This window comes from Artemia franciscana, chromosome 9, assembly GCF_032884065.1.
Source record: "Artemia franciscana chromosome 9, ASM3288406v1, whole genome shotgun sequence".
NCBI lineage: Eukaryota > Metazoa > Arthropoda > Branchiopoda > Anostraca > Artemiidae > Artemia > Artemia franciscana.
This window is the reverse complement of record NC_088871.1, coordinates 7,069,227-7,092,695: the sequence shown is the minus strand read 5'-3', so window position 1 is coordinate 7,092,695 and position 23,469 is coordinate 7,069,227. Positions and strand designations below refer to the sequence as shown.

The window sequence follows — 23,469 nt, the reverse complement described above, 5'->3', positions numbered from 1 at the left end:
TCCGAGTAGAAAGGCCTCCAGCAGAAAATTCGCCCCCCCCCCAAAAAAAATGTATGCATACTTCCCAATAACAAATACTATGCGTAAACAATGGGCAAATTTAACAACTTAAAAACCTTCCCCCACGGGAGGAAGTATGCATACTTCCCAATAACAAATACTATGCGTAAACAATGGGCAAATTTAACAACTTAAAAACCTTCCCCCAAGGGCTATGGGAGATCATGTTATCTCCAAGGGTATAGGTATTTGGCCTTTCAACAGTGCTGAACAAAATGGTTATTTCAAATTTTTCTTGTGAAAAAGGGGCATATGAAGGAGCTTAGTTGCCCTTCAAACTTTATAGTTACTTTAAAAGGGTACTAGAACTCTTAATTTCCGTTCAAATGAACCCCTTCTTGATATTATAGGACCACCGAGTTGATAAGGTCACTCCTGAAGAAAAAAAACGAATAAACACGTATTCGTGATTTTTATTCAAGGAAAAAATACGAAATTCCACATTTTTCAAACAGTTCATGGTAACGAACTGTAGTAAGGAGCGACCCGGCTCAAAAGTAACCAAAACGCTAAAAAATATAATTTTGATACCAATGGTTACATCAAAAGAATCGCATCCTAATGGTGATTTTAAATATATGATTTTCATCAAGATTAGTCTTACTTATCAAAAGTTACGGGCCTGAGAAACTTTGCCTCATTTTAGAAAATAGGGGGGAATCCCTAAAAGTCATACAATCTTAAATCAGACCATCAGATTCAGCGGATCATGAGGACCCTACTGTAGAATTTTCAATCTCCTATCTAAAAAAATCTGGAATTTCGCATTTTTTGCCAAAAGACAGATCGCGGATGCACGTTTATTTGTTTTGTTTGTTTGTTTCATTTTTTTTTCGTTTTTTCCAGGGATGATCGTATCGACTCAGTGATCCTAGAATTTTGCAAGAGGGCTCATTCTAACGGAAATTAAAAGTTCTAGTGCCCTTTTTAAGTGACCAAAAAATTGGAGGGCACCAAGGCCCCCTCCCACGCTCTTTTTTCCTGAGATAGCCATTTTATAAGTCGAAGTCCTAATAATTATGTCTTTGGGGACGACTTACTCCCCCACAGTCCCCGTGGGAGGTGCTGCAAGTTACAAACTTTGACCTGTGTTTACATATATTAATGGTTATTGGGAAGTGTACAGACGTTTTCAGGGGATTTTTTGGTTTGGGGGGAGAAGTTGACGGAGGATTACGTGGGATCATCTTTCCATGGAGGAATTTGTCATGGGGGAAGAGAATTTCAATGAAGGGGGGGCAGAATTTTCTAGCATTATTTAAAAAAACAATGAAAAAATAAATATGAAAAGTTTTTTCAACTGAAAGTAAGGAGCAGCATTAAAACTTAAAACGAACAGATATTATTACGCATATAAGGAGTTTACCTCCTCGTAATACCTCGCTCTTTTAGCTAAAGTATTTTTAGTAATTTCAACAATTTATTCTACGGCCTTTGTAATTCAGGGGTTATTCTTAAGGAATTGGGACAAAATTTAAGCTTTAGTGTAAAGAGTGAGGTATTGACGAAAGGGTGAACCCTGACTTATACGAAATAAAAACATACGAGTATAGAAGTTTGCTACGTAAGTTAATTCGTAAGTCACCTATATTTCTTACTAATGAAAACGTTCGTGAAAAATTAAAAGTTCTAGTTGCCTTTTTAAGTAATCAAAAATTGAAGGGCAACTAGGCCTCTTCCCTCGCTCCTTTTTTTCTTAAAATATTCCGATTAAAACAATGAGAAAGCCATAAAAAAATGAATATGCAAATTCCGTTTCAATTATTTATGTGCGGAGAGCCAAGATCAAAGCATGCATTAATTCAAAAACGTCCAGAAATTAAATAAAACAAATACGTGACATTAAAACTCTTAAGACGAACAGAAATTACTCCGTATATGAAAGGGGCTTTCCTCCTCAACACCTCGCTCTTTACGCTAAAGTGTTTTACTGTTTTAAAAAGTAGAGTTAAGAGAAAGAGTCAAAGTATAGCGTAAAAAGCGGCGCGTTGAGGAGGAAAAGTCCTTTCTTATCCGGAATAATTTCTGTTCGTTTTAAGTTTTAATGTCGCTGCTTACTTTCAGTTAAAAAAACTTGTTTTTTTATTTAATTTTCAGATAGGAGCTGGAAACCTCTACCGCAGGGTTCTCTGTTACACTGAACCTGATTCGGTGATTTTCATTAATATTCCATGACCTTAAGGGGATGTGTTCCCCTTTTATTGAAAATCGGACAAGTTTTCTGATAGTCGTTGTTTTTGATGGGTATGACTAAACTTAATCAAACTTAAATATTTGGAATCAGCATAATAAGCCGCTTCTTTTGATACATATATTTGTATCAAAATTCTATTTTTCCAAGTTTTTGTTACTATTGAGGTGGGTCGCTCCTTACTTACAATTCGTTACCTCAAACTGCTGGATCAATACTAAAATCAATACTATTTTCTGAGTATAATAACAGCTTTTAGTATCCTACAGCAAGATATAAATCATAATTATTTAGGTTATTATGTAGTTTGAAATACACATGTACTTTCAATTTGTCCCTTACTTGCTATTTTTTTAAACTGAAAGTAAGAAGCAGTATTAAAACTCAAAACGAACAGAAATTATTACGTATATCAAGGTAATATCAGTTACTTACAGTCTATACAAGAGTATTTCTACTTTTACCGCCCTAGCCAAACGTATATTCTACATATTTGTTAGTCAACAACAGAAATAAAACTAGCTGAGCTTCGGTATTTTTGTTGTCGCTCCTTTGTTCTTATAGAAATGTACACACGGGGCTTTGTATTTACCTTCTATACAACTGTATATCTACTTTCACCACCCCTTACTACTTCTATATTGCCAAAATGTCGGCCTGTAGTCCAAGAACAGTGCAAAGGAATGCATATTTGGGACTTGTCAGCAACAACAAAAAAATTATACCCACCCTACTTGGTTTTTGTAACAGAAAAATTGATTAAAAGTTTAATAAATCCAAAAAAATATTAGGGGAAAAAAAGAAATACCAGCAAACAATTGGGCAATAGCTTCTGGATCCGCTGTTGCTTCAAATTGGCAAGGCTGTTGAGTATACAGAGATCCATACAAAGGATGAGTCATTCTTGAAACCCACGTGACTAATTAAAAACAAAACTCAACAAAGATGATTCACACACACACACAAAACCAAAAGCAATACTAGACTTGGTGATTGAGTCGGAAAAGTTTTCATGGGAGAGATGCGCGCGCCCCCTCTAGCTTTCAATTTCTAAGCTGTCTTTATTACATCCTTAAGGATTTTCTTACGGTTCTATCACCAGTCATAGAGAAGAAAGCTTAGAAGAGTTAGAGCAAAAACGACTAAGAAGTATTAAAAAAATCTTAAATCGTTTATAGTTAAAGGCAAAATATTTGTATACGTTTTAATTTCATAAGTGTAGTAGGGCTGGCTGTATGAATAGTTGAAATTTCAGAACGAGCAGAATATTATAGCTCAGGCCTTCGTTCATAAATATTTCACTGCTAGTGGAATTATAGTTGTAAATTTTCCATAGCTTTGAGGCTCATGTTCCTTGACTTTTGATTCAGTTCTCGAAGTACCAAGCGGTACTAAACTGCGGAATATACACTAAAAATCATGGAGCATAAGCTTTTAAGTTTTGGAGTACTTATCACCTTTGTTTAGTTTGTTATAGAACATCTGTGAATTGAAGTTAACTGGTTTAAACTGAATTGAAGGTTAACTGAAGTGAAGTAAATTTGTGAATTGAAGTTAACTGGGAGGTTACACAAAAAAAAAACTATGGAGAGGGTTGAGCCTGTAGACGACTTTTACAGGAGGGAGATGTAGTCTTAATAAAAAAAATTGTCTTCCAAAAGAGCTGACACAAGTTTTTCTGAAATTAAAAAAAATGTTACACTTTTTGCATACTTTATGGTCTTTTAGGGAGGACTCTTTTTTATTTGACTTCTCGAAGATTAATTCTGTGAGCAAAGAGTATTGGAAACTGATAAGAAAAAGAACTTAAGTGAGTTTTTAAAAAAGGGTCCAAAAATATTTTCAATTCAAGTAAGTAATATTACCGAATTTAAAAATTCTGAAAAAAAACTGAAAAAAAGTATTTATGTTTTTTACTGATAAGAAAAAGAACTTAAGTGAGTTTTAAAAAAAGGGTCCAAAAATATTTTCAATTCAAGTAAGTAATATTACCGAATTTAAAAATTCCACCCTTTTTGCGGTGTCCTTTTCTCTATAACCACGTTAAGTTACTTATGGGAATAGCTTTTTGTCTACAACTTTAAATCTAGTTAATTTTACATATGAAGAAATGTAACAAAATACTAATCATTTTGATATATTTATTGTTTTTTACTTATGTTCAAAGTTCTCTAACTCATGTTAAAGTATGTTTTGTTTTTAAACTTATGTTTTTCCTATTCTACGTAAGAAACGTATTGTATTCTTCGGTTTGTGTCCAATTATCCGTGATACGATAATCGGCTTAAATTTTTGTTTTATATAGGATAAAATTTGTATTAATGGTCGTTCATTCAGTATTTTAAATTTAGAAATATATATATATATACCTTTTTTTCAGTAATTTATGAATCGCTTGACCACCTTTTTCTCGACTCAGGATAGTGCCTGGTTCTATATATGAATGTTGTAAATTCTAGTGGGTATGGGGCCAATTAAAATACAATTCAGACTCGGTGAACAGGAAACTCGTTTAGAAACTCATATAAGGAGAAAGGGAAAATCATTTTGCCTTTCTTACTATTTTCATTCATACATTTCCACACTGATTCATTCCTACTATTGAGACCCCCCTCCATTGAAATCTTAGAATCATTTGCTAAAAAGGAGAAATTATTCAAAAGGTAAAACGGACCATTTTTGGGGTCAAACGCTTCTGCTCCCCAGTAATAATGATGGTTCTAGGTGTTTGAAGTAAGAACTTTCTTTTTAAAGTAAAAACTTTTAATTGTCGTTCAAATGAACCCTCTCTCGATATTATAAGACCACTGAGTCGATAGGGTCACCCCTGAAGAAAAAATCACATAAATACGCATCCGTGATCATTATTCAGGGAAAAAATACGAAATTCCATATTTTTGCAGATAGGAGCCTGAAAACTCTGCAGTTTGGTTCTCTGATACACTGAACCTGATTCGGGATTTTCATTAATATTCCGTGACCTTAAGGGTATGTGTCCCCCTTTTATTGAAGATCGGGAAAATTTTCTAAGGGTCATAGCCTTTGATTGGAATGACTAAACTTAATGAAACTTGTATATTTCGGTGTGACGGTTCTAGGGGTTAGAAGTAAAAACTGCATGTGCGATTCCTTTCCTGACCATTTCCTTCAATTCTATTTGCCTTGTAGCCTGTTGTATAGCAACTGCCTTAGTGCTAAGAATTTACTGTGTCTGAGCCCTGTTATCAATTCCCCAACATTAACAAAATAACAATTCATCAACCAGTCCCCCCTCCCTTTTTGTTGTAACAATTGAAAATTTAAAATTAACCTCATGCGTTGCATGTAAAAACAAATTGGAAAATAATGACCTAGATACTATTGAATGAAAATATTTATTCAATATTGAGTAGAAATTCAAACAAAAGGCACAAACAGCTGCAAAACATAACTGAAGGGCTTCAGGTAAATACTAGAGACATACGGGGGAAGTAGTGATCAATATAATTTTATCATATCATGGTTGGAATATGAGGAAAATTAGAGAGACTAGCTACTTCAAAAGAAACAACTTTGAAATTAGGGAGGGAAAAAAGGAACAAAAGCCCTTTGTTTATTTAGACGCAAAATGTGTGGTCAAAGTAGAGTTCTATTTTCCCCCCTTTTTTTCATGATACATTGGATGGGTGTTACTTACACCCATTTACTGAGTTAAAACCCCCCTAAAAATTGGATTATGGAATGGTAATCGATGCTATAGAAAACAAATTAAATTGGATTTGTCCGTTCGTATTTTTTTTCTATTTAGTAAGGGTATTCTCAATGTTTTATTTTAGGGTTGCATAATATATCTTGAGTAAAGAATTATTTTTTTTGTTTTTTGTTTTCTTTTTTCTTGATGTGCTGGAAGACTCTTCAGCAGAAGAATTTACTACACTAAAAATCACTGAAAATTGGACAATAAACATAATAAATTAAAAGAAGGATGATACAAAGAAAAAATAGCATATCAAAATATGGATTGGTGAAATCCTTGTTAAAGAAAACACATTTGATTTGATTTTTCAACTGACTTATTATTTTCTATCAGGAAATGAATTATTCCTCAATTTATTATTATAGAAATTTCGTAATGTCTCTTGGGTGAAGTATTTCATATTTTTTTTTCTTTTTGGCATATTTGGCAATTTGACCTCTAGACTGAACTATTTTTACGTTATTATTTATTATTGAGAAAATCCAATGTTCAATTCCTTTATTCCATTATATCTATTCAAGACACTTGAGTAACTTTTGTTTACGTAGCTACCATTCTTTCACTATTTTTCTTTCTTTTCCAATAAATTAGTTCAAAGAGAAGGGTTTTGCTAAGGAACAGTATCAAACAATTAGTCAAAACAGAAATTGATATTTTGTAATGTCTACTATAATATATTAGAACTTGTCTATTTGGAACCTACTGTTACGGACAATTTCTATCTTGTTTCTATGTTAACAGAGCAGGGGTTATTGCATTGATGACAAAAGTGAAAGGTTAACAGATGAACATAAGCATGGAAAACTAAAGTACTAAGGACAGCGAAATCGAAAAACGATCGAAGTGGAAATTATCGAACCAATGGAATCTTGAAACATTAAGCAAAACTGGGTATTTTTGTTTTAATGAAAAGAATTCAACGTGTACTTTGGCAGTTTTGGTAGTAGCTGTGCTACAATTTGGGAATCGCGAGTGAAAAATATGCCAGAAATCGGCCGAAAATAGCTAAAATAATGGAACTGAACAGCTTAGGAGGATGTAGCTTTTCTAAAAAAAATTCCACGTATCCTTTGGTAGTTTTGGTAGTAGCTGTGCTACAATTTGGGAATCGCGAGTGAAAAATATGCCAGAAATCGGCCGAAAAATAGCTAAAACATATGACACTGAACAGCTTAAGAGGATGTAGCTTTTCTAAAAAAAAATTCCACGTGTCCTTTGGCAGTTTTGGTAGTAGCTGTGCTACAATTTGGGAATCGCGAGTGAAAAATATGCCAGAAATCTGCCAAAAAATGGCTAAAATAATGGCACTGAACAGCTTAGGAGGATGTAGCTTTTCTAAAAAAAATTCCACGTGTCCTTTGGCAGTTTTGGTAGTAGCTGTGCTACAATTTGGGAATCGCGAGTGAAAAATATGCCAGAAATCGGCCGAAAAATAGCTAAAACATATGACACTGAACAGCTTAAGAGGATGTAGCTTTTCTAAACAATTCCACGTGCACTTTTGCAGTTTTGGTAGTAGCTGTGCTATAATGTAGGAATCGTGAGTGAAAAATATGCCAGAAATCTGCCAAAAAATGGCTAAAATATATGACACTGAACAGCTTAAGAGGATGTAGCTTTTCTAAGGAAATTCCACGTGTACTTTGGCAGTTTTGGTAGTAGCTGTGCTATAATTTGGGAATCGTGAGTGAAAAATATGCCAGAAATGAGTGAAAAATATGCCAGAAATCTACAGAAAAATAGCTAAGACATATGACACTGAAAAGCTTAAGAGGATGTAGCTTTTCTAAGCAATTCCACGTGCACTTTTGTAGTTTTGATAGTAGCTGGGCTATAATGTGGGAATCGTGAATGAAAAATATGCCAGAAACCATCCAAAAAAAGCTAAGACATATGGCACTGAACAGCTTAAGAGGATGTAACTTTTCTAAAAAATTTCACGTGTACTTTTGCAGTTTTGGCAGTAGCTGTGCTATAATAAACGGCTAAAATATATGGCACTGAACAGCTTAGGAGGATGTAGCTTTTCTGAAAAAAAAATGCACGTGTACTCTGGCAGTTTTGGTAGTAGCTGTGCTATAATGTAAAAATCGTGAGTGAAAAAAATGCCAGAAATCTGCCAAAAAATGGCTAAAATATATGGCACTGAACAGCTTAGGAGGATTTAGTTTTTCTAAAAAAAAGTTCCATGTGTACTTTGGCAGTTTTGGTAGTAGCTGTGCTATAATTTGGGAACCGTGAGTGAAAGATATGCCAGGACTCTGCCAAAAAATAGCTAAAACATATGACACTGAACAGCTTAAGAGGATGTAGCTTTTCTAAACAATTCCACGTGCACTTTTGCAGTTTTGGTAGTAGCTTTGCTATAATGTAGGAATCGTGAGTGAAAAATATGCCAGAATTCTGCCAAAAAATGGCTAAAATATATGGCACTGAATAGCTTAAGAGGATTTAGCTTTTCTAAGGAAATTCCACGTGTACTTTGGCAGTTTTGGTAGTAGCTGTGCTATAATTTGGGAATCGTGAGTGAAAAATATGCCAGAAATGAGTGAAAAATATGCCAGAAATCTGCCGAAAAATAGCTAAGACACATGACACTGAACAGCTTAAGAGGATGTAGCTTTTCTAAGCGATTCCACGTGCACTTTTGCAGTTTTGATAGTAGCTGGGCTATAATGTGGGAATCGTGAATGAAAAATATGCCAGAAACCATCCAAAAGATAGCTAAGACATATGGCACTTAACAGCTTAAGAGGATGTAACTTTTCTAAAAAATTTCACGTGTACTTTTGCAGTTTTGGCAGTAGCTGTGCTATAATAAACGGCTAAAATATATGGCACTGAACAGCTTAGGAGGATATAGCTTTTCTGAAAAAAAATGCACGTGTACTCTGGCAGTTTTGGTAGTAGCTGTGCTATAATGTAAAAATCGTGAGTGAAAAAAATGCCAGAAATCTGCCAAAAAATGGCTAAAATATATGGCACTGAACAGCTTAGGAGGATGTAGTTTTTCTAAAAAAAATTCCATGTGTACTTTGGCAGTTTTGGTAGTAGCTGTGCTATAATTTGGGAACCGTGAGTGAAAGATATGCCAGGACTCTGCCGAAAAATAGCAAAACATATGACACTGAACAGCTTAAGAGGATGTAGCTTTTCTAAGCTATTCCACGTGCACTTTTGCAGTTTTGGTAGTAGCTGTGCTATAATGTGGGAATCGTGAGTGAAAAATATGCCAGAAATGTGCCAAAAAATAGCTAAAACATATGGCACTGAACAGCTTAAGAGGATGTAGCTTTTCTAAGAAATTCCACGTGTACTTTTGCAGTTTTGGTAGTAGCTGTGCTTTAATGTGGGAATCGTGAGTGAAAAATATGCCAGAAATCTCCCAAAAAATGGCTATAACACATGGCACTGAACAACTTAAGAGGATGTAGCTTTTCTTTCTATGTCTGGCTGTCCTTTGGAATCATCAGATTGTTAACATTTGCATTTTTACGGACAGAAAGCGTTGATAAATTTAACTTGTTATTTTTTAATTTATTTTCACGTCTCAACATGATAACACTGTCAGTGGCACTTTCTTAAAAACTTAATAGTTTGAAACAACCAAAGAAAAATCATAGAAAACCTTGGCTTTTCAGGCATGATTAGAACTAGATAGGACTACACAAAATATGTTTTATTTTAGTGTCTTTGGTACTTTGAAGTTTATTAAAATAAATTGATTCCAAAAAATCACAGCTCGTATACATACAAGTAATTTTAAAAAATCATAAGTCTAATGCATATACACATAAAGGGAAAGCAACTTCAAGTATCAATCGCGAAAAGCAAGAAAACGTAGGAGGGAAAAATCAGAGGAGACCAGCTCAACATGATTAAATTCAATCAAAAATTAAAACTTACTCTACTATTCATTAATTCATTAATTCCTTTGCCCTTTTAATTATTAATTAATTAATTTAAATTAATTTAAATTAAAATTAATTAATTAATTTTAAATTAATTAATTAGAAATTAATTTCTAATTTAATTATTAATCTAATAATTAATCTAATATTAATCTAATATTAATCTAATAATCTAATTTAAATTAATTTCTAATTAGAATTTAATTAATTAGAAATTAATTTAAAATTAATTAATTATAAATTAATTAATTTTTGCCAGGAAGGGCAAAGGAAATTAATTTAATTCATTAATTCATTAATCCTGGCAAAGAACACTCTTCGAGATACAAGTTTTCATTGAATAGCATTTCTTTAAATTAGGGACAGTTTCAGCCCAATTAAATCTATTTCTAATAGGAGGGATACGGAACCTGCGTGTAACTCGAGTGAAAGTAAGTAGAGGAAAATGAAGTTTCTCGGAGTGAACATGGACAAAGGAAATAGAAAACCCCCTATAACTACTATTTAACGTAAATATTTAACTGAAGATTGGATATTATAGCACAAATTTTTTTGTTAGTGAGTGTTGAGTTGTTTGAAATAATCATAAAAGAATGTTTAGTGATTTTGACGCACTATTATCTGGAAGAAAAAATATTTAGAATTCATGTGCATGTTTGTGTGGTCGGGTGTTGAAAAAGGTATCTATAATTGCCTGAATCTATTTAGATGAAATTTAAGGATTTAATTGCAATATTTAAATATTGTGATGTGATTGTATTAAATATGTGATGATATTGTATTATTAACATCTTTCTCCCAAGAAAGATGTTCTGTTCGTGATTGGGGACTTCAACGCCATTGTCGGACACTCAAATGATGGACTTGAAGACGTCATGGGCAAGTTGGGGCATGGGCGGCAGAACCACAGGGGTGAAATGCTCATCGACTTTTGTCGGGATAACGAACTTTTCATAACGAAAACCATGTTCCGTCATAGAGAACGAAGGAAAGTTACTTGGAGATCCCTTGACGGCCGCACTGCAAACATGATTGATTACAAACTTGTCGGCAAGCGATGGAAGTCATCAGTACTGAACACAGTCTCCATAGTCGGTGGTAACTTCGAATCAGACCACGTTCTAGTCATATCTGAGCTCCGTTTGCGTATTTGGAAGCCCCAACAGCCTAAGAAAAGCTTACCAAGATATCGTGTCGACATGCTGAAAAACATAGAAACAAGGAACAGGTATAGAGCAGCACTCTCAAACAAGTTGTCAAGAATCCAACCCATGGAAGCTCCAACAGTAGAAGAAATTGACCGATTGGTCGACAAAAGCGTATCCATCATCAGAGAAACTGCTAGTGAAATCCTGGGAATTCAGACCCATTCGGATAAACCGTGGATCACCCCCGAAATTATTGATCTATATGTGCAGATGCTCGTCTATGCTAACAAGGTAGATCGACAAAGCAAGGACGAGTACAAGAGGCTGAATTGCCTAGTAGAAAAGAAAATCAGGTAAGCTCTACGACACTACGTCAATGATAAACGTCGGGAGTGTGAAGAAGCCTTTCAAAAAGGTAATAGCCACTTCATGTACAAGAAAGTCCGTGAACTGTCAAAAAAGAAGTCATCGGCCGCTCCTACACTGTTAGATAAACACGGGCTCCCAATCACGGACTCCGAGGCAAGACGAGAACGATGGAAGGATCACTTTAGCGAAAAACTGAATCCCACAATAACGCCGGACCCGAACATCTTACTATCTTTCCCGCTACTAAGAGATAAAGTACTCTCAGCAATAAAACCTTTAAAAATTAATAAATACCCAGGCCCGGATGGTATTCAGTCAGAACTATTAAAAGCAGGCCCAGAAGAACTGGCCGATATCTATCAGAAAGTCATAACAAGTGTCTGGGAAACGGGCCGCTTCCCCAGATCTTGGGCGAAAGCCACCATCGTCTCCCTTTTTAGAAAGGGGGAAAAGGGCGACTGTAACAACTACAATCCAATAAGTTTAACTAGCCAACCGGCGAAGATTCTTACAAAAATACTCCTTGACCGTCCGAAATCTCTGACAAACCATATCTTAGGGGAATACCAAGCAGGCTTTCGAAAAGACCGCTCTACCATAGACCAGATTTTCTCCACTCGGCAAACGATGGAGAAGTATATCGAGTTTGCGAAAGAGCTGCTACTACTCTTCATTGATTTCAAGCAGGCTTTTGGCTTGATGTTGCGAGATGGATTATGGCACATCCTGCTACACTATGGAGTCCCTGAAAACATATTAATCCTGATAAGAGACAGTATTCACATTTCGTCAGCCAAGTCCAAACACCCGAGGGATTGACAGAGGGGTTTCTGACATTGGTGGGCGTTCTTCAAGGTTGTCTCTTGTCACCCCACCTCTTTAAACTATTCCTCAACGCAGCGCTATCATTTGCCAAGACTGTTGGCGGTGCAGAAATTGGAGGGAAGCTTATCGATAAATTGGCATACGCAGATGACATCGAAAAATTCAACAGTCAAGAGCATCTACTCTAAGCTGACACCGACGAACTAGTGTCGGCAACCGAGGCCTATGGGATGGTCGTTAACACAGCCAAAACCAAGGTTATGCGGGTGTATGGAGACCCTACTTCAAGAAACGCGCAGCTAACAATAAAAAAAGAGCCAGTAGAAAATGTTGACTCCTTCGTCTACCTAGGGAGCCTCCTAACTTCTGATAACGACTGCTCGAAATCGATCAAACGCAGACTTGGCCTGGCAGGCGCCAGCTTCAAGAACCTCTTGCCAATCTGGGAAAACAAGACTCTGTCAACTTCTCTGAAGGTGCGACTCTTCAACTCTCTCATAATCCCAATTGCTTTATACTCAAGCGAAACTTGGTCAATAAAGGCTGATGATGAGCGAAGAATCTCCGCATTTGAAACTAAATGCCTTAGACGCATTGCAGGGATCACCTACATTGACCGAGTCTCAAATGAAGACCTCCGAAAACTACTCCGTTGTCCCCGCACCATCATGGACCGGGTCAGAAGCCAGCAACTCCGCTGGCTTGGCCATATCCAGCGAATGTCGGCCAACCAGCTCCCAAAAATCACATTCGAAGGACGGGTTCACGGCACGCGCCCCAGAGGCCGACCTCGTAAGAGATGGACCGACAACTTCCCGGCCAATAGCCTCCCCCAGCTACTTCGTCTAGCGCCAGATAGATCGAACTACCGTCGCCACATTCATCATTTGTTCAGAAGAGAAGAAGCCCCAATACAGCCACAAAGGCCGAACGGGACTTAAGTCAAAGTCAATATTTGAGGTGATGTTTAATATTTACACTTTTCCCAAGGTATCTAGATAAGGCGTGCCAATTGATGAAGAAGTGGAGGGGGTAATATGTATTGTTAAAAACTAGAATGGAGCAGTTTACTCGTGGAAAATACAGAAAAGTATTTTTCAGCTAAAATACCGAAAATGTTATATCCCAAAATCTATAGGGGAAGAACAAATGTAAGGGCTCTAGCTCGGGGCTGAAATCTCAAGATCTTGCAGAATTATTGAGGAGTTATGATGCTTTCAAAAGTTGTTGTGACTTTTTGATACACTTTATTTTTAGAAAATAAATATGAACTGTTTTAATGCTAAAAACTTAAAAAATTCACAAAATGGAGTTGGTCGAATCGACTTGTGAAAAATTAATCAATACAAGAAAATTGCTAAATTTTATTATGGACGTACATAGAATTGAGTGATAAGGGAGTGGTTATTTGTACGTAGTTCAGTATAAAAAGGGGTGGGGCCTAAAAAAAAATACCTTCTTTTAAAAAGTTAAACACGTATAAAATTGAGAGAAAAATTTTGTGATCAGTTATTTAAAACTTGATAAAACTGTTTTGGCACAGTTTTTAGTTTTCTCATATATTACATGTTGGTATCAATTATTTACTTAACCTTCTATTGTATTAAATAAAAAAAAATAGATTTTTTTTCAACTAAAAGTAAGGAGCAACATTAAAGCTTAAAATAAACAGATATTACTGCATATATGAGGAGGTTCGCTCCCTTGTCAATACCTCGCTCTTCACGCTAAAGTTTTTTTTTATGTACTTTCAAAAGAGCTATTTATTCTAACTAAACGGTCTTGGTGATTCACGTTGGTCATTCTTAAAGAATTGGAACAAAATTCTGACTTTAGCGAAAAGAGCGAAGTATTGACGAGAGGAAGATCCCCCTAATATACGTGATAATTTCGGTTCGTTTCAAGTTTTATTGTTGCTCCTTACTTTCAGCTGAATTTTTTTTATTTAATTTTTGATTGTCTTTAAATAATGCCGGGAAATCTGGCGCCCGACACCGAAAATTTCATTTTCCCGTGAAAAATTCCTCCACTGAAAGTTTCTCCCACGTAACTCCCTCTCACTGCCCCCCACCAGAAAAAATACACTGAAAACTTCTGTGTAGGCTGCTTCCCAGTAACCAATATTATATTTGAACAATGTGCAAAGTTCTGAACTTGCAGCCCTTACGGGGACTGTAGAGGATTAACTCATCCTCAAAGACATAGTTATTAGATTTTTCGACTATGTTGAACAAAATGGTTATCTCAAAATTTTGATCGGACGACTTTGGAAGAAAAATGAGCGTTAGTTACCCTCTAATTTTTCCGCTTAAAAAGAAGACTATAACTTTGAATTTTCGTTCGAAAGAGCCCTTTAGTAATATTCTAGGACCATTGGGTCAATACGATCACCCCTGGAAAAAAAAAAATAAATAAACACGCATGCGTGATCTTTCTTCTGGCAAAAAATACCAAATTCCAATTTTTCGCAGATAGGAGCTTGAAACCTCTACAATAAGGCTATTTGATACGCTGAATCTGATTATGTAATTTTCGTTAAAATTCTGTGATTTTTGGGAGGTTTTTTCCTCTTTTTCTCGAAAATAAGGCAAATTTTCTCAGGCTCACAGCTTTCGATGGGTAAAACTAAACTTCATGAAACTTATATATTTGAAATCAGCAGAAAAATTAAATTCTTTTGATGTATCTGTTGGTGTCAAAATTCCCTTTTTTTTAGAGTTTCGATTACTATTGAGCCGGGTCGCTCCTTACTTACAATTCGATACCACAAACCGTTTGATTACCATCCCTTTCTTTTTTCATTGGTTTGTTGTCTTTATGAAAGATTTATACATTTTTCGTAATTTTAAATAGTAATACGTTATTTTAAAATAATACTAACTCTTTGCATATTATCAAAATGTTAATATAATATTTTATTACGTGCATTTTAATGTACACATGCAATTATTTCAATAAGTGTTTAATTTAATTTTTTGTTTCAGCCATATCTGCCGATCATATCGTCTCTGAATCATATTAAATTTTTTGAAACATTACTTTAGAAGAAATTCGCAAGGAGTAAAAATATTGCTCAACAGCTTTCAAGAAAACATAAAAACACCCAAAGGCTAGATCAACAAAGCTAAATGCCTGGAAACTGAGGGATATAACTTACCTTTATGCATTCCTGTCACCTTATCCCTAAGGATGGTGAGCTCAAAGATTTTACCAAACTCTTCGAACATCGGTCGGATATCAGCCTCATCCAAATGTCTTGGGATTTGACCAACAAAAAGTTTTATCGCCTCAGGATCCTTCCTTAACGGAGGCGTTGGGGCTAAAGAAATTGAAGGCTGAGTACCGTAGGGGATGACACCTCCTTGCGGAGATGGAAATGGGAAGCAAACTTGTTGTAACTGGACGTGTTGCTGTAGATCATAGCTGCTCATTAAATTTTGTTGGTTATAGTGACTAGCTTGAATTAGCATTTTTGAATAACGGTCAAAAAACAGAGAATACAACCTAGAATAAAAGTTGAAAAATGTTACTGAGGAATAATATATCAATTTATGATAGTTTACACTGATATAAGCATTGGTTTATGTAAACCCATGTAGTGAAAAGCCAAATAACCTTTCGGACAACATATACAAAAGGCGGAAAAGCAGGGCATAATTTGCTAAGCGGCAGGGGAAAGCTTTCCCCTCCCAACACTAGTTTAACCCCATGGCCGCATTTCACCTCCTCGACCCCAGTCCCCCCCCCGCATGATATTTAGTTTTCGCGAAAATCTTGTCAAAGCTAAGATAAGCCTGCATAATTCAAGCATCCAGACAAACAGGTCAGTTTTCCTTAGTACATTTTGGCCTTTATGGTATTGTATGGCTCATTTTTCATATTTCACTGTTATTTCCACCTGATTTGGGACAATTAGCCCAAGTCTACCCCCCCCCCCCCAAGGATTTCGACGAAAATACCCTGCTGGAAAAAATTGTAGCATATACTCCTGTTTGAAGACTCTAGAAACTATATTTTCCTCCTCCCCCAAACACAAAACAAGTGACATTATCCCCTCCCGACGAAAAACTTTTCCCGAAAGTCTCAACAAGCTCCCCCACCGTTGAGATCGAGCAGGGGGCTCCCTATTGAGGTGACAGGAACCAACTGATTGTAAAGCCGCTAGAGAAATATTGGCTTCAACTACCTGTTATATAGCTTCAAATGATTTGCTATGTGTTACGGAAGCTTACCAACTTTATGAAACCAGATTTAAACATGAGCTTTAACTTGTTTTTTGAAAAGGATTTACTCTCCTTGAACATGCTAGTCAGATAAAGTAGTTTATATAGTTATTTCTAAATTGGAATTTAAAACTCTAGATGAATACCTGAAGAAATCTGGAGAAGGTAAATAGAAAAGGTGTGTGAAAGCACAACCATACTTTGCCGAAGTTGTTGATAACATCACAGGTTGATTCTTGTGGATTATTGTTGTATTTTTTGAGAGGGGTTCATAATCTGGATGGTTATTGTAGAGACCAGGTCGATCTAGCAACAGATTTGTCAATCTTTCTTCTAAGTTATGTTATATTACACTATCAAAGCTCTGCGTTGTGTAGTCACAAGTGTGACGCTGAGCTTTCGGGGCTCAGAGTGAAAATTCAACATGTCAATATGAAAGAGGTTAGTCTATTTATAAACGGTAGTAGAATTATTTATTTTATGAAGTAGACAATTAAGAGCATTGTGCTTTTATATATATTTTTAGAAATTGTAGGAATGAAAAATGGGGTGGGAATAATGTAGGTTAACTTTTGCAGTGCTGCTGGCGAAATCATGAAGTTAAAATATTAAAACCAGCAAAAGGCTGGGATATTAATTTGGGAAAATTCTGCTAGGCTTAGAAAGTGAACGCATATTAGTGACTAAATGTAAACTCGTGCTAAATTTAAATTTACGAATAGCTAGTGGAAGCCTAGTGAAGATAAAGTCAAACCTATGGAGAGCAATCCGATAGTCAATTTTAAAAATGGAGTTGGTCCCTCGTCTTTTCTTTTAGGTCCTTGGGCGCAAGTCAAGTGGTGGGCTGCTTAGATTTTCAGAAAACTTAAGATTAATATCTATCCTTATGGGGCATCTTTGATTGTTGAGTCCAGTAAAACACCCTAGCCCAACTGTGGCCCTAAGTGACCAAAATGACCATAACAAAAGAAGAAGCTCATGGCTTCTAGATCACGTCTCAAAGGTGATTTCTGAATCTCTTGTATATCTATTATCTAAAAGAATAACATTGATCAACAACTAGAGCAAATTAATTTGTTCTTTTTCATCCGTAAAAAAATATAAAGGCTCCCGCTTGGATTAAGGATATTACGATATCTCTATTGCAAATGCATTAGTTTATTCAATTCACCAAATCCTTTTTATGTTATGTCAACCTGTTATTGTAGGATTCTAACATTGGACATATGCCAGAACTTTTCCTGAAAAATGCAAAAGCTTAAACGTATTCCGGCTTTCAACAAGGGGTTGTGCAGTGCCTATAGTAGTTGTCCTAAACTTTGAGGCCTTTACATACCTTCTACATAGACTCCCTTGGACTTACTGGCTTATGTCTTCTGCTTCGGAACTGTTTGGTATATTTTATTAGTCAAACAAATTTAATCACTATTGAGCTAACTGGTAATTTGACAGGAGAGGGAAAAGAAAAAAATGCTCTCGGGGCTCTTGCATTACTGTAATTTAGAAAAAAAGCGTTGAAATTTCTTATATTTAAAATTAAAAAAAAATAAATGCCATTTTATGTGTTATTATATTTGTTTTAATATTGTCCTATTTGTTGTCTTGTGTTATTTAAAATTTTCCTTCAATAACAGTTGTTTTCTTTCTTTTTTTTGGCATCTAAGATACAACAAAAGGAATCTGAACTTGAGTGGCTGCTTTTTCTTAATACTTCTTTAAGTTAGGAAAAAGGACATAAATTTCTTGAAAAACCAAGAAACTTGTAACTATCCCAAAAAAGAAATGTGATAAGACAAAAGAAATATTAAGGAAATCAATAGAACTTCCTTGTTTGAGCGAATATTTTCCAGAAAAAATGGCTTACGATAGTTTAGGTACTCGTTGAAGACCGTACATAAAAAGCACAAAAAAATTAAAATTAAAATGAAAAATAACGAGAACGTATTCTCATTCAAACGCATTAGATACATGAAAAACGAAACTGTTTGTAGAAGTATACACACACGCTCCACTAGATACCTTAATAAGTAAAAAAATTTATTATTTTTTTCTTTCTTACTTTTTTTTGTAGGGATGGGGATTCTTGAAGAATCACATGAAGCTGAGGGAGCTTAAGCTTTGATATTTTCTTTTCTTTTTTTCTTTCCTCCTTTTTTTCTTCTTCTTCTTTCTTTCTGTTGTTTGATAGTGACGTAATTAATTACGATATTTGAAAAGATGTTTAGCCTAAATAAATTCAATTCTACTGGGCGATGTATTTGTTTGTTTAATAAAAATAAAACCCTTATTAATTAAAGCGAGAAAGTACCCAGGTGCAGAAGTGCAGACATAAGGCACAGAATTTAATTAGAACAAAATTTTCGAGGAAAGACTGTGCTGTTGATTTCAAGTAGGCATCTGAAATAAAGAAAAATTCTTAGGCTCTTTTTACATTAAATAAAAAAAACAGTTTTTTAACGGAAAGTAAGGAGCGGCATTAAAACTTAAAACGAACAGAAATTACTTCTTATATGAAAGGGCTGCTTCCTCATCAACGCCCCGCTCTTTACACTAAAGTTTGATAACTCTACTTTTTAAAATAGTAAAAAACTTTCAAACAGTTCGTGATAACGAACTGTAGTAAGGAGCGACCCGGCTCAATAGTAACCAAAACTCTAAAAAATGGAATTTTGATACCAATAGCTATATCACAAGAATCGCATTTTAATGCTCGTTTTAAATATATAAGTTTCATCAAGTTTAGTCTCACCCATCAAAAGTTACGAGCCTGAGAAAATTTGCGTTATTTTAGAAAATAGGGGGAAACGCCCCCTAAAACTCATAGAATCTTAACGAAAATCACACCATCAGATTCAGCGTATCAGAGAACCCTACTGTAGAAGTTTCGAGCTCCTATCTACAAAAATGTGGAATTTTGCATTTTTTGCCAGAAGGCAGATCACGGATGCGTGTTTATTTGTTTTTTTGTTTTTTTGTTTTTTTTTTCCCCCAGGGGTGATCGTATCGACCCAGTTGTCCTAGAATGTTGCAAGAGGGCTCATTCTAACGGAAATGAAAAGTTCTAGTGCCCTTTTTAAGTGACCAAAAAAATTGGAGGGCACCTAGGCCCCCTCCCACGCTAATTATTTTCCCAAAGTCAACGGATCAAAATTCTGAGATAGCCATTTTATTCAGCGTAGTCGAGAAACCTTATAACTATGTCTTTGGGGACGACTTACTCCCCCACAGTCTCCGTGGGAGGGGCAACAAGTTACAAACTTTGACCTGTGCTTACATATAGTAAAGGTTATTGGGAAGTATACAGGCGTTTTCAGGAGGATTTTTTTGGTTTGGGGGAGGGGTTGAGAAGAGGGGGATATGCTGGGGGAACTTTCCTTCGAGAATTTGTAATGGGAGAAATTTCCCATTAAATGAAAAATTTCCATGAAGGGAGAGCAGGATTTACTAGCATTATTTAAAAAAAAAACAATTAAAAAATAAAATTGAAAAAGCTTTTTCAGCTGGAAGTAAGGAACAGCAATAAAACTTAAAAAAAAACAGAAATTATTACCCATATGAGGGGCTCACCTCCTTCTAATACCTCGCTCTTTACGCTAAAGTATTTCCGGTAATTTCAACTACTTATTCTACGGCTTTTGTGATTCAGGGGGTCATTCTTAATGAATTGGGATAAAATTTAAGCTTTAGTGTAAAGAGCGAGGTACTGATGATGGGGCGAATCCCCTCATATATGTAATAAAAACATGAGAATACAAAAGTTCTTTACGTAAGCTAATTTATAAGTTACGTAAATCTTTTAACAATAAAAATATTCGTAAAAAATTAAAAGTTTTAGTTGCCTTTTTAATTAACCAAAAAATCGGGGGGCAACTAGGCTTCGTCCCCCGCTCTTTTTTTCTCAAAATCTTTCGATCAAAGTTATGAGAAGGCCATTGAGCCAAAAAAAAAAAATATGCAAATTTCGTTTTGATTATTCCTCTGCGGAGAGCCAAAATCAAAACATGCATTGATTCAAAAACGTTCAGAAATTAAATAAAAAAAACAAGTTTTTTCAACTGAAAGTAAGGAGTGACATCAAAACTTAAAACGCACAGAAATTACTTCGTATATGAAAGAGGCTGCTTCCTCATAAACGCCCCGCTCTTTACGCTAAAGTTTTTTACTGTTTTAGAAAGAAGAATTGAGAGAAAGAGTCAAACTTTAGCGTAAAGAGCGGGGCGTTTATGAGGAAGCAGCCTCTTTCATATACGAAGTAATTTCTGTGCGTTTTAAGTTTTGATGTCACTCCTTACTTTCAGTTGAAAAAACTTGTTTTTTTTTATTTAATAGCATAAAGTGCGGGGTGTTTCTTACTTTCCATTAAAAAAACTTGTTTTTCTATTTAATTTCTGAACGTTTTTGAATCAATGTATGTTTTGCTTTTGGCTCTCCGGAGACGAATAATTAAAACAAAATTTGTATATTTATTTTTTTGGCTAAATGGCTTTCTCATAGTTTTGATCGAATGATTTTGAGAAAAAAAGGAACTGGGGAGGAGGCCTAGTTGCCCTCCGATTTTTTGGTTACTTAAAATGGCAACTACATCTTTTAATTTTTTACGAATGTTTTTATTAGTAAAAGATATACGTAACTTACAAATTAGCTTACGTAACAAACTTCTGTATTCTCATATTTTTATTACGTTTATGAGGGGGTTCACCCCCTCTTCAATACCTTGCTCTTTACACTAAAGCTTAAATTTTGTCCCAATTTCTTAAGAATGACCGCTGAATCACAAAAGCCTTAGAATAAATAGTTGAAACTAATGAAAATACTTTAGCGTAAAGAGCGGGATATTAAGAGGAGGTGAGCCCATTTTACGCGCAATAATTTCTGTTCGTTTAAATTTTTAATGCTTCTCCTTACTTTCAGTTGAAAAAACTTTTTCATATTTACTTTTTCATTGTTTTTTTTTTAACAATGCTAGAAAACCATGGGGAAGAAGAAAATTTTCTTCCCCATGAAAAATTCCTCCAAGGAAAGTTCCCCCAACATATCTCCCTCTTCTCAACTCCCCCCCAACCTAAAAATGTGATGGTATGATTTTCGTTAAGATTCACTGACTTTTAGGGGATGTTTCCCCCTATTTTCTAAAATAAAGCAAATTTTCTCAGGCTCGTAACTTTTGATGGGTAAGACTAAACTTGATGAAACTTATATATTTGAACTCATCATTAAAATACTGTTCTTTTGATGTAACTATTGGTATCAAAATTCCGTCTTTTAGAGTTTTGGTTACTATTGAGCCGGGTCGCTCCTTACTACAGTTCGTTACCACGAACTGTTTGATTCCAAATATACAAAATTTATTAGGTTTGATGTTACTAATCTGAAGCTACGAGCCTGAGAAAATTAGCTTGGTTTTCTAAAAAGAGGAAAAAACGAAATGTCGAGTAATCTTAATGGAAATCACAACATCAGATTCAGCACAATAGAGAACCTTATTGCAGATGTTTTAAGCTCCAAAAAATATCGCAAAAAATATGAAATTTTGTTTTTTTTTTGACCAAAAGAAAGATCACGAGTTCGTGTTCATCTGTTTTGTTTTTTGTTGTTTTTCCCCAGGGTTATTGTATGGAAATAAAAGTCCTAAAACATCTGCATAGGGCCCATTTTAACGGAAATACAAATTCTAGTTCCGTTTTAAAGTAAACAAAAAGATTCGAGGGCTACTAGCCACCATTCAACGTCCCTTTTCCCTAAACACATCCGATCAAAATTTTGAGATAGCCATTTAATTCAACATAGATGAAAGGTCTAACAACTATGCCTTTGGGGATTCCATGACCCCACTAAGTCTCTGGGGAATCGACAATAAGCTACGCAATTTCCCAGTTGTTCAGATATAGTATTTCTTTATGGGAAATATACAAAAATCTTCGTAGTGATGACTTCCTGCGGGGAAGGAGGGATTTTCCCCGGGCGAGTTTTCTATGGGTAGGAAATTTTCCAAGGGGAATTTTGCACGAGGGTGAATTTCCTGGTATGATTTGTAAAAACGTCCGAAGTTGTATAAAGAGCAATTTATTTTCAATTGAAAGTAAGAAGTAGTATTAAAACTTAAAACAAAAATAAACTATTCTGTATAAGAGGGGGCTGTCCCTTTCTGAACCCTCACTTTTCGCATTAAAGCTCGAATTTTGGTCAAAATTCTCTAAAACTGTTCAAACAAGTGTCGTTTGAATTTAATCGAAAAGTACCTCTAGATAACTTTAAGACTTTTGCGTAAAGGACGGAAGTTGAGGAAGGGGCAATCCCCCTCATGCACTTTACAATTATTGTTCGTCTTATTGTTAACATTGCTCCTTAGTTTTAGTTGAAAAAAAACTTGTTTCTTTAGTTAATCGTATATAGAGTGACCTTATCTTTTATTTTCTTTCTTTATGTAGCTTTGGTAAAAGTTTGAATTTCATATCCTACTTCGGGATGAGACTGAAGGTGAACTGACGAAGCAGTGTTTGATTGCCTGACTCATCAATAATTAAAAGGTGATGTGAGGGTCGCTGTTTCGTGGGGACTGCCGGTGAGTTGATTTCTTTTCCTTATATATTTATATTTAGATGTTGGTTCGTATGTTTATGACAAGTTTTATGATTCTTTATTTATTGTATGCCGTTTCCCAAATAACGGGCCATTGAGCCCTTTGGGATATTGTTTTTGTTATTCTTATTTTATGAAAATAAATAGAACTTGAACTTGAATACTCTTTTGTGCAATACAATTTGTACTGTCTGTAGAAAGACATTCCATACCCTACGACAATCATATCTTGTTAAAGCATACAATCAAGGCCGTATACAGGAGGGGGATATATGTTTTGAACCTCCCTCCCCCTAAAAAAAATATTCGTATGGCTCGTAAAAGCGTAAAAAAATGAATATAAAAATTTTTTATGCGTTTTTGATTTTTTTTGTGTACACCCCCCACCAAAAAAAAACCTGGAAGTGGTCCTGTATGCAATCCCTTA

The 23,469-nt window shown here is 35.2% G+C and overlaps 2 protein-coding genes across 6 annotated transcripts in view; one reads left to right on the top strand and one right to left on the bottom strand.

The window, feature by feature from the left end:
• The window catches only part of LOC136030947 (peptidyl-prolyl cis-trans isomerase G-like), a 155,591-nt gene that overhangs the window by 17,595 nt on the left and 114,527 nt on the right, over positions 1 to 23,469 (top strand). For both annotated transcript variants that reach the window (XM_065710069.1, XM_065710068.1), the window contains exon 2: positions 22,892 to 23,025. The gene's annotated coding sequence lies outside the window, so the exon portion shown is untranslated. The remainder of the gene's footprint in view (positions 1 to 22,891; positions 23,026 to 23,469) is intronic.
• Positions 1 to 23,469, bottom strand: part of LOC136030948 (CUGBP Elav-like family member 3-A) — a 240,021-nt gene that overhangs the window by 186,763 nt on the left and 29,789 nt on the right. For 2 of the 4 annotated variants that reach the window (XM_065710072.1, XM_065710073.1), the window contains exon 2: positions 15,398 to 15,744. In XM_065710072.1, the coding sequence (XP_065566144.1) occupies positions 15,398 to 15,710 (313 nt within the window). In that variant the 5' untranslated portion in view covers positions 15,711 to 15,744. Of the gene's footprint in view, positions 1 to 3,059; positions 3,234 to 15,397; positions 15,745 to 23,469 lie in introns of those variants that run through there. The other 2 variants (XM_065710075.1, XM_065710074.1) reach the window with 2 other exon arrangements.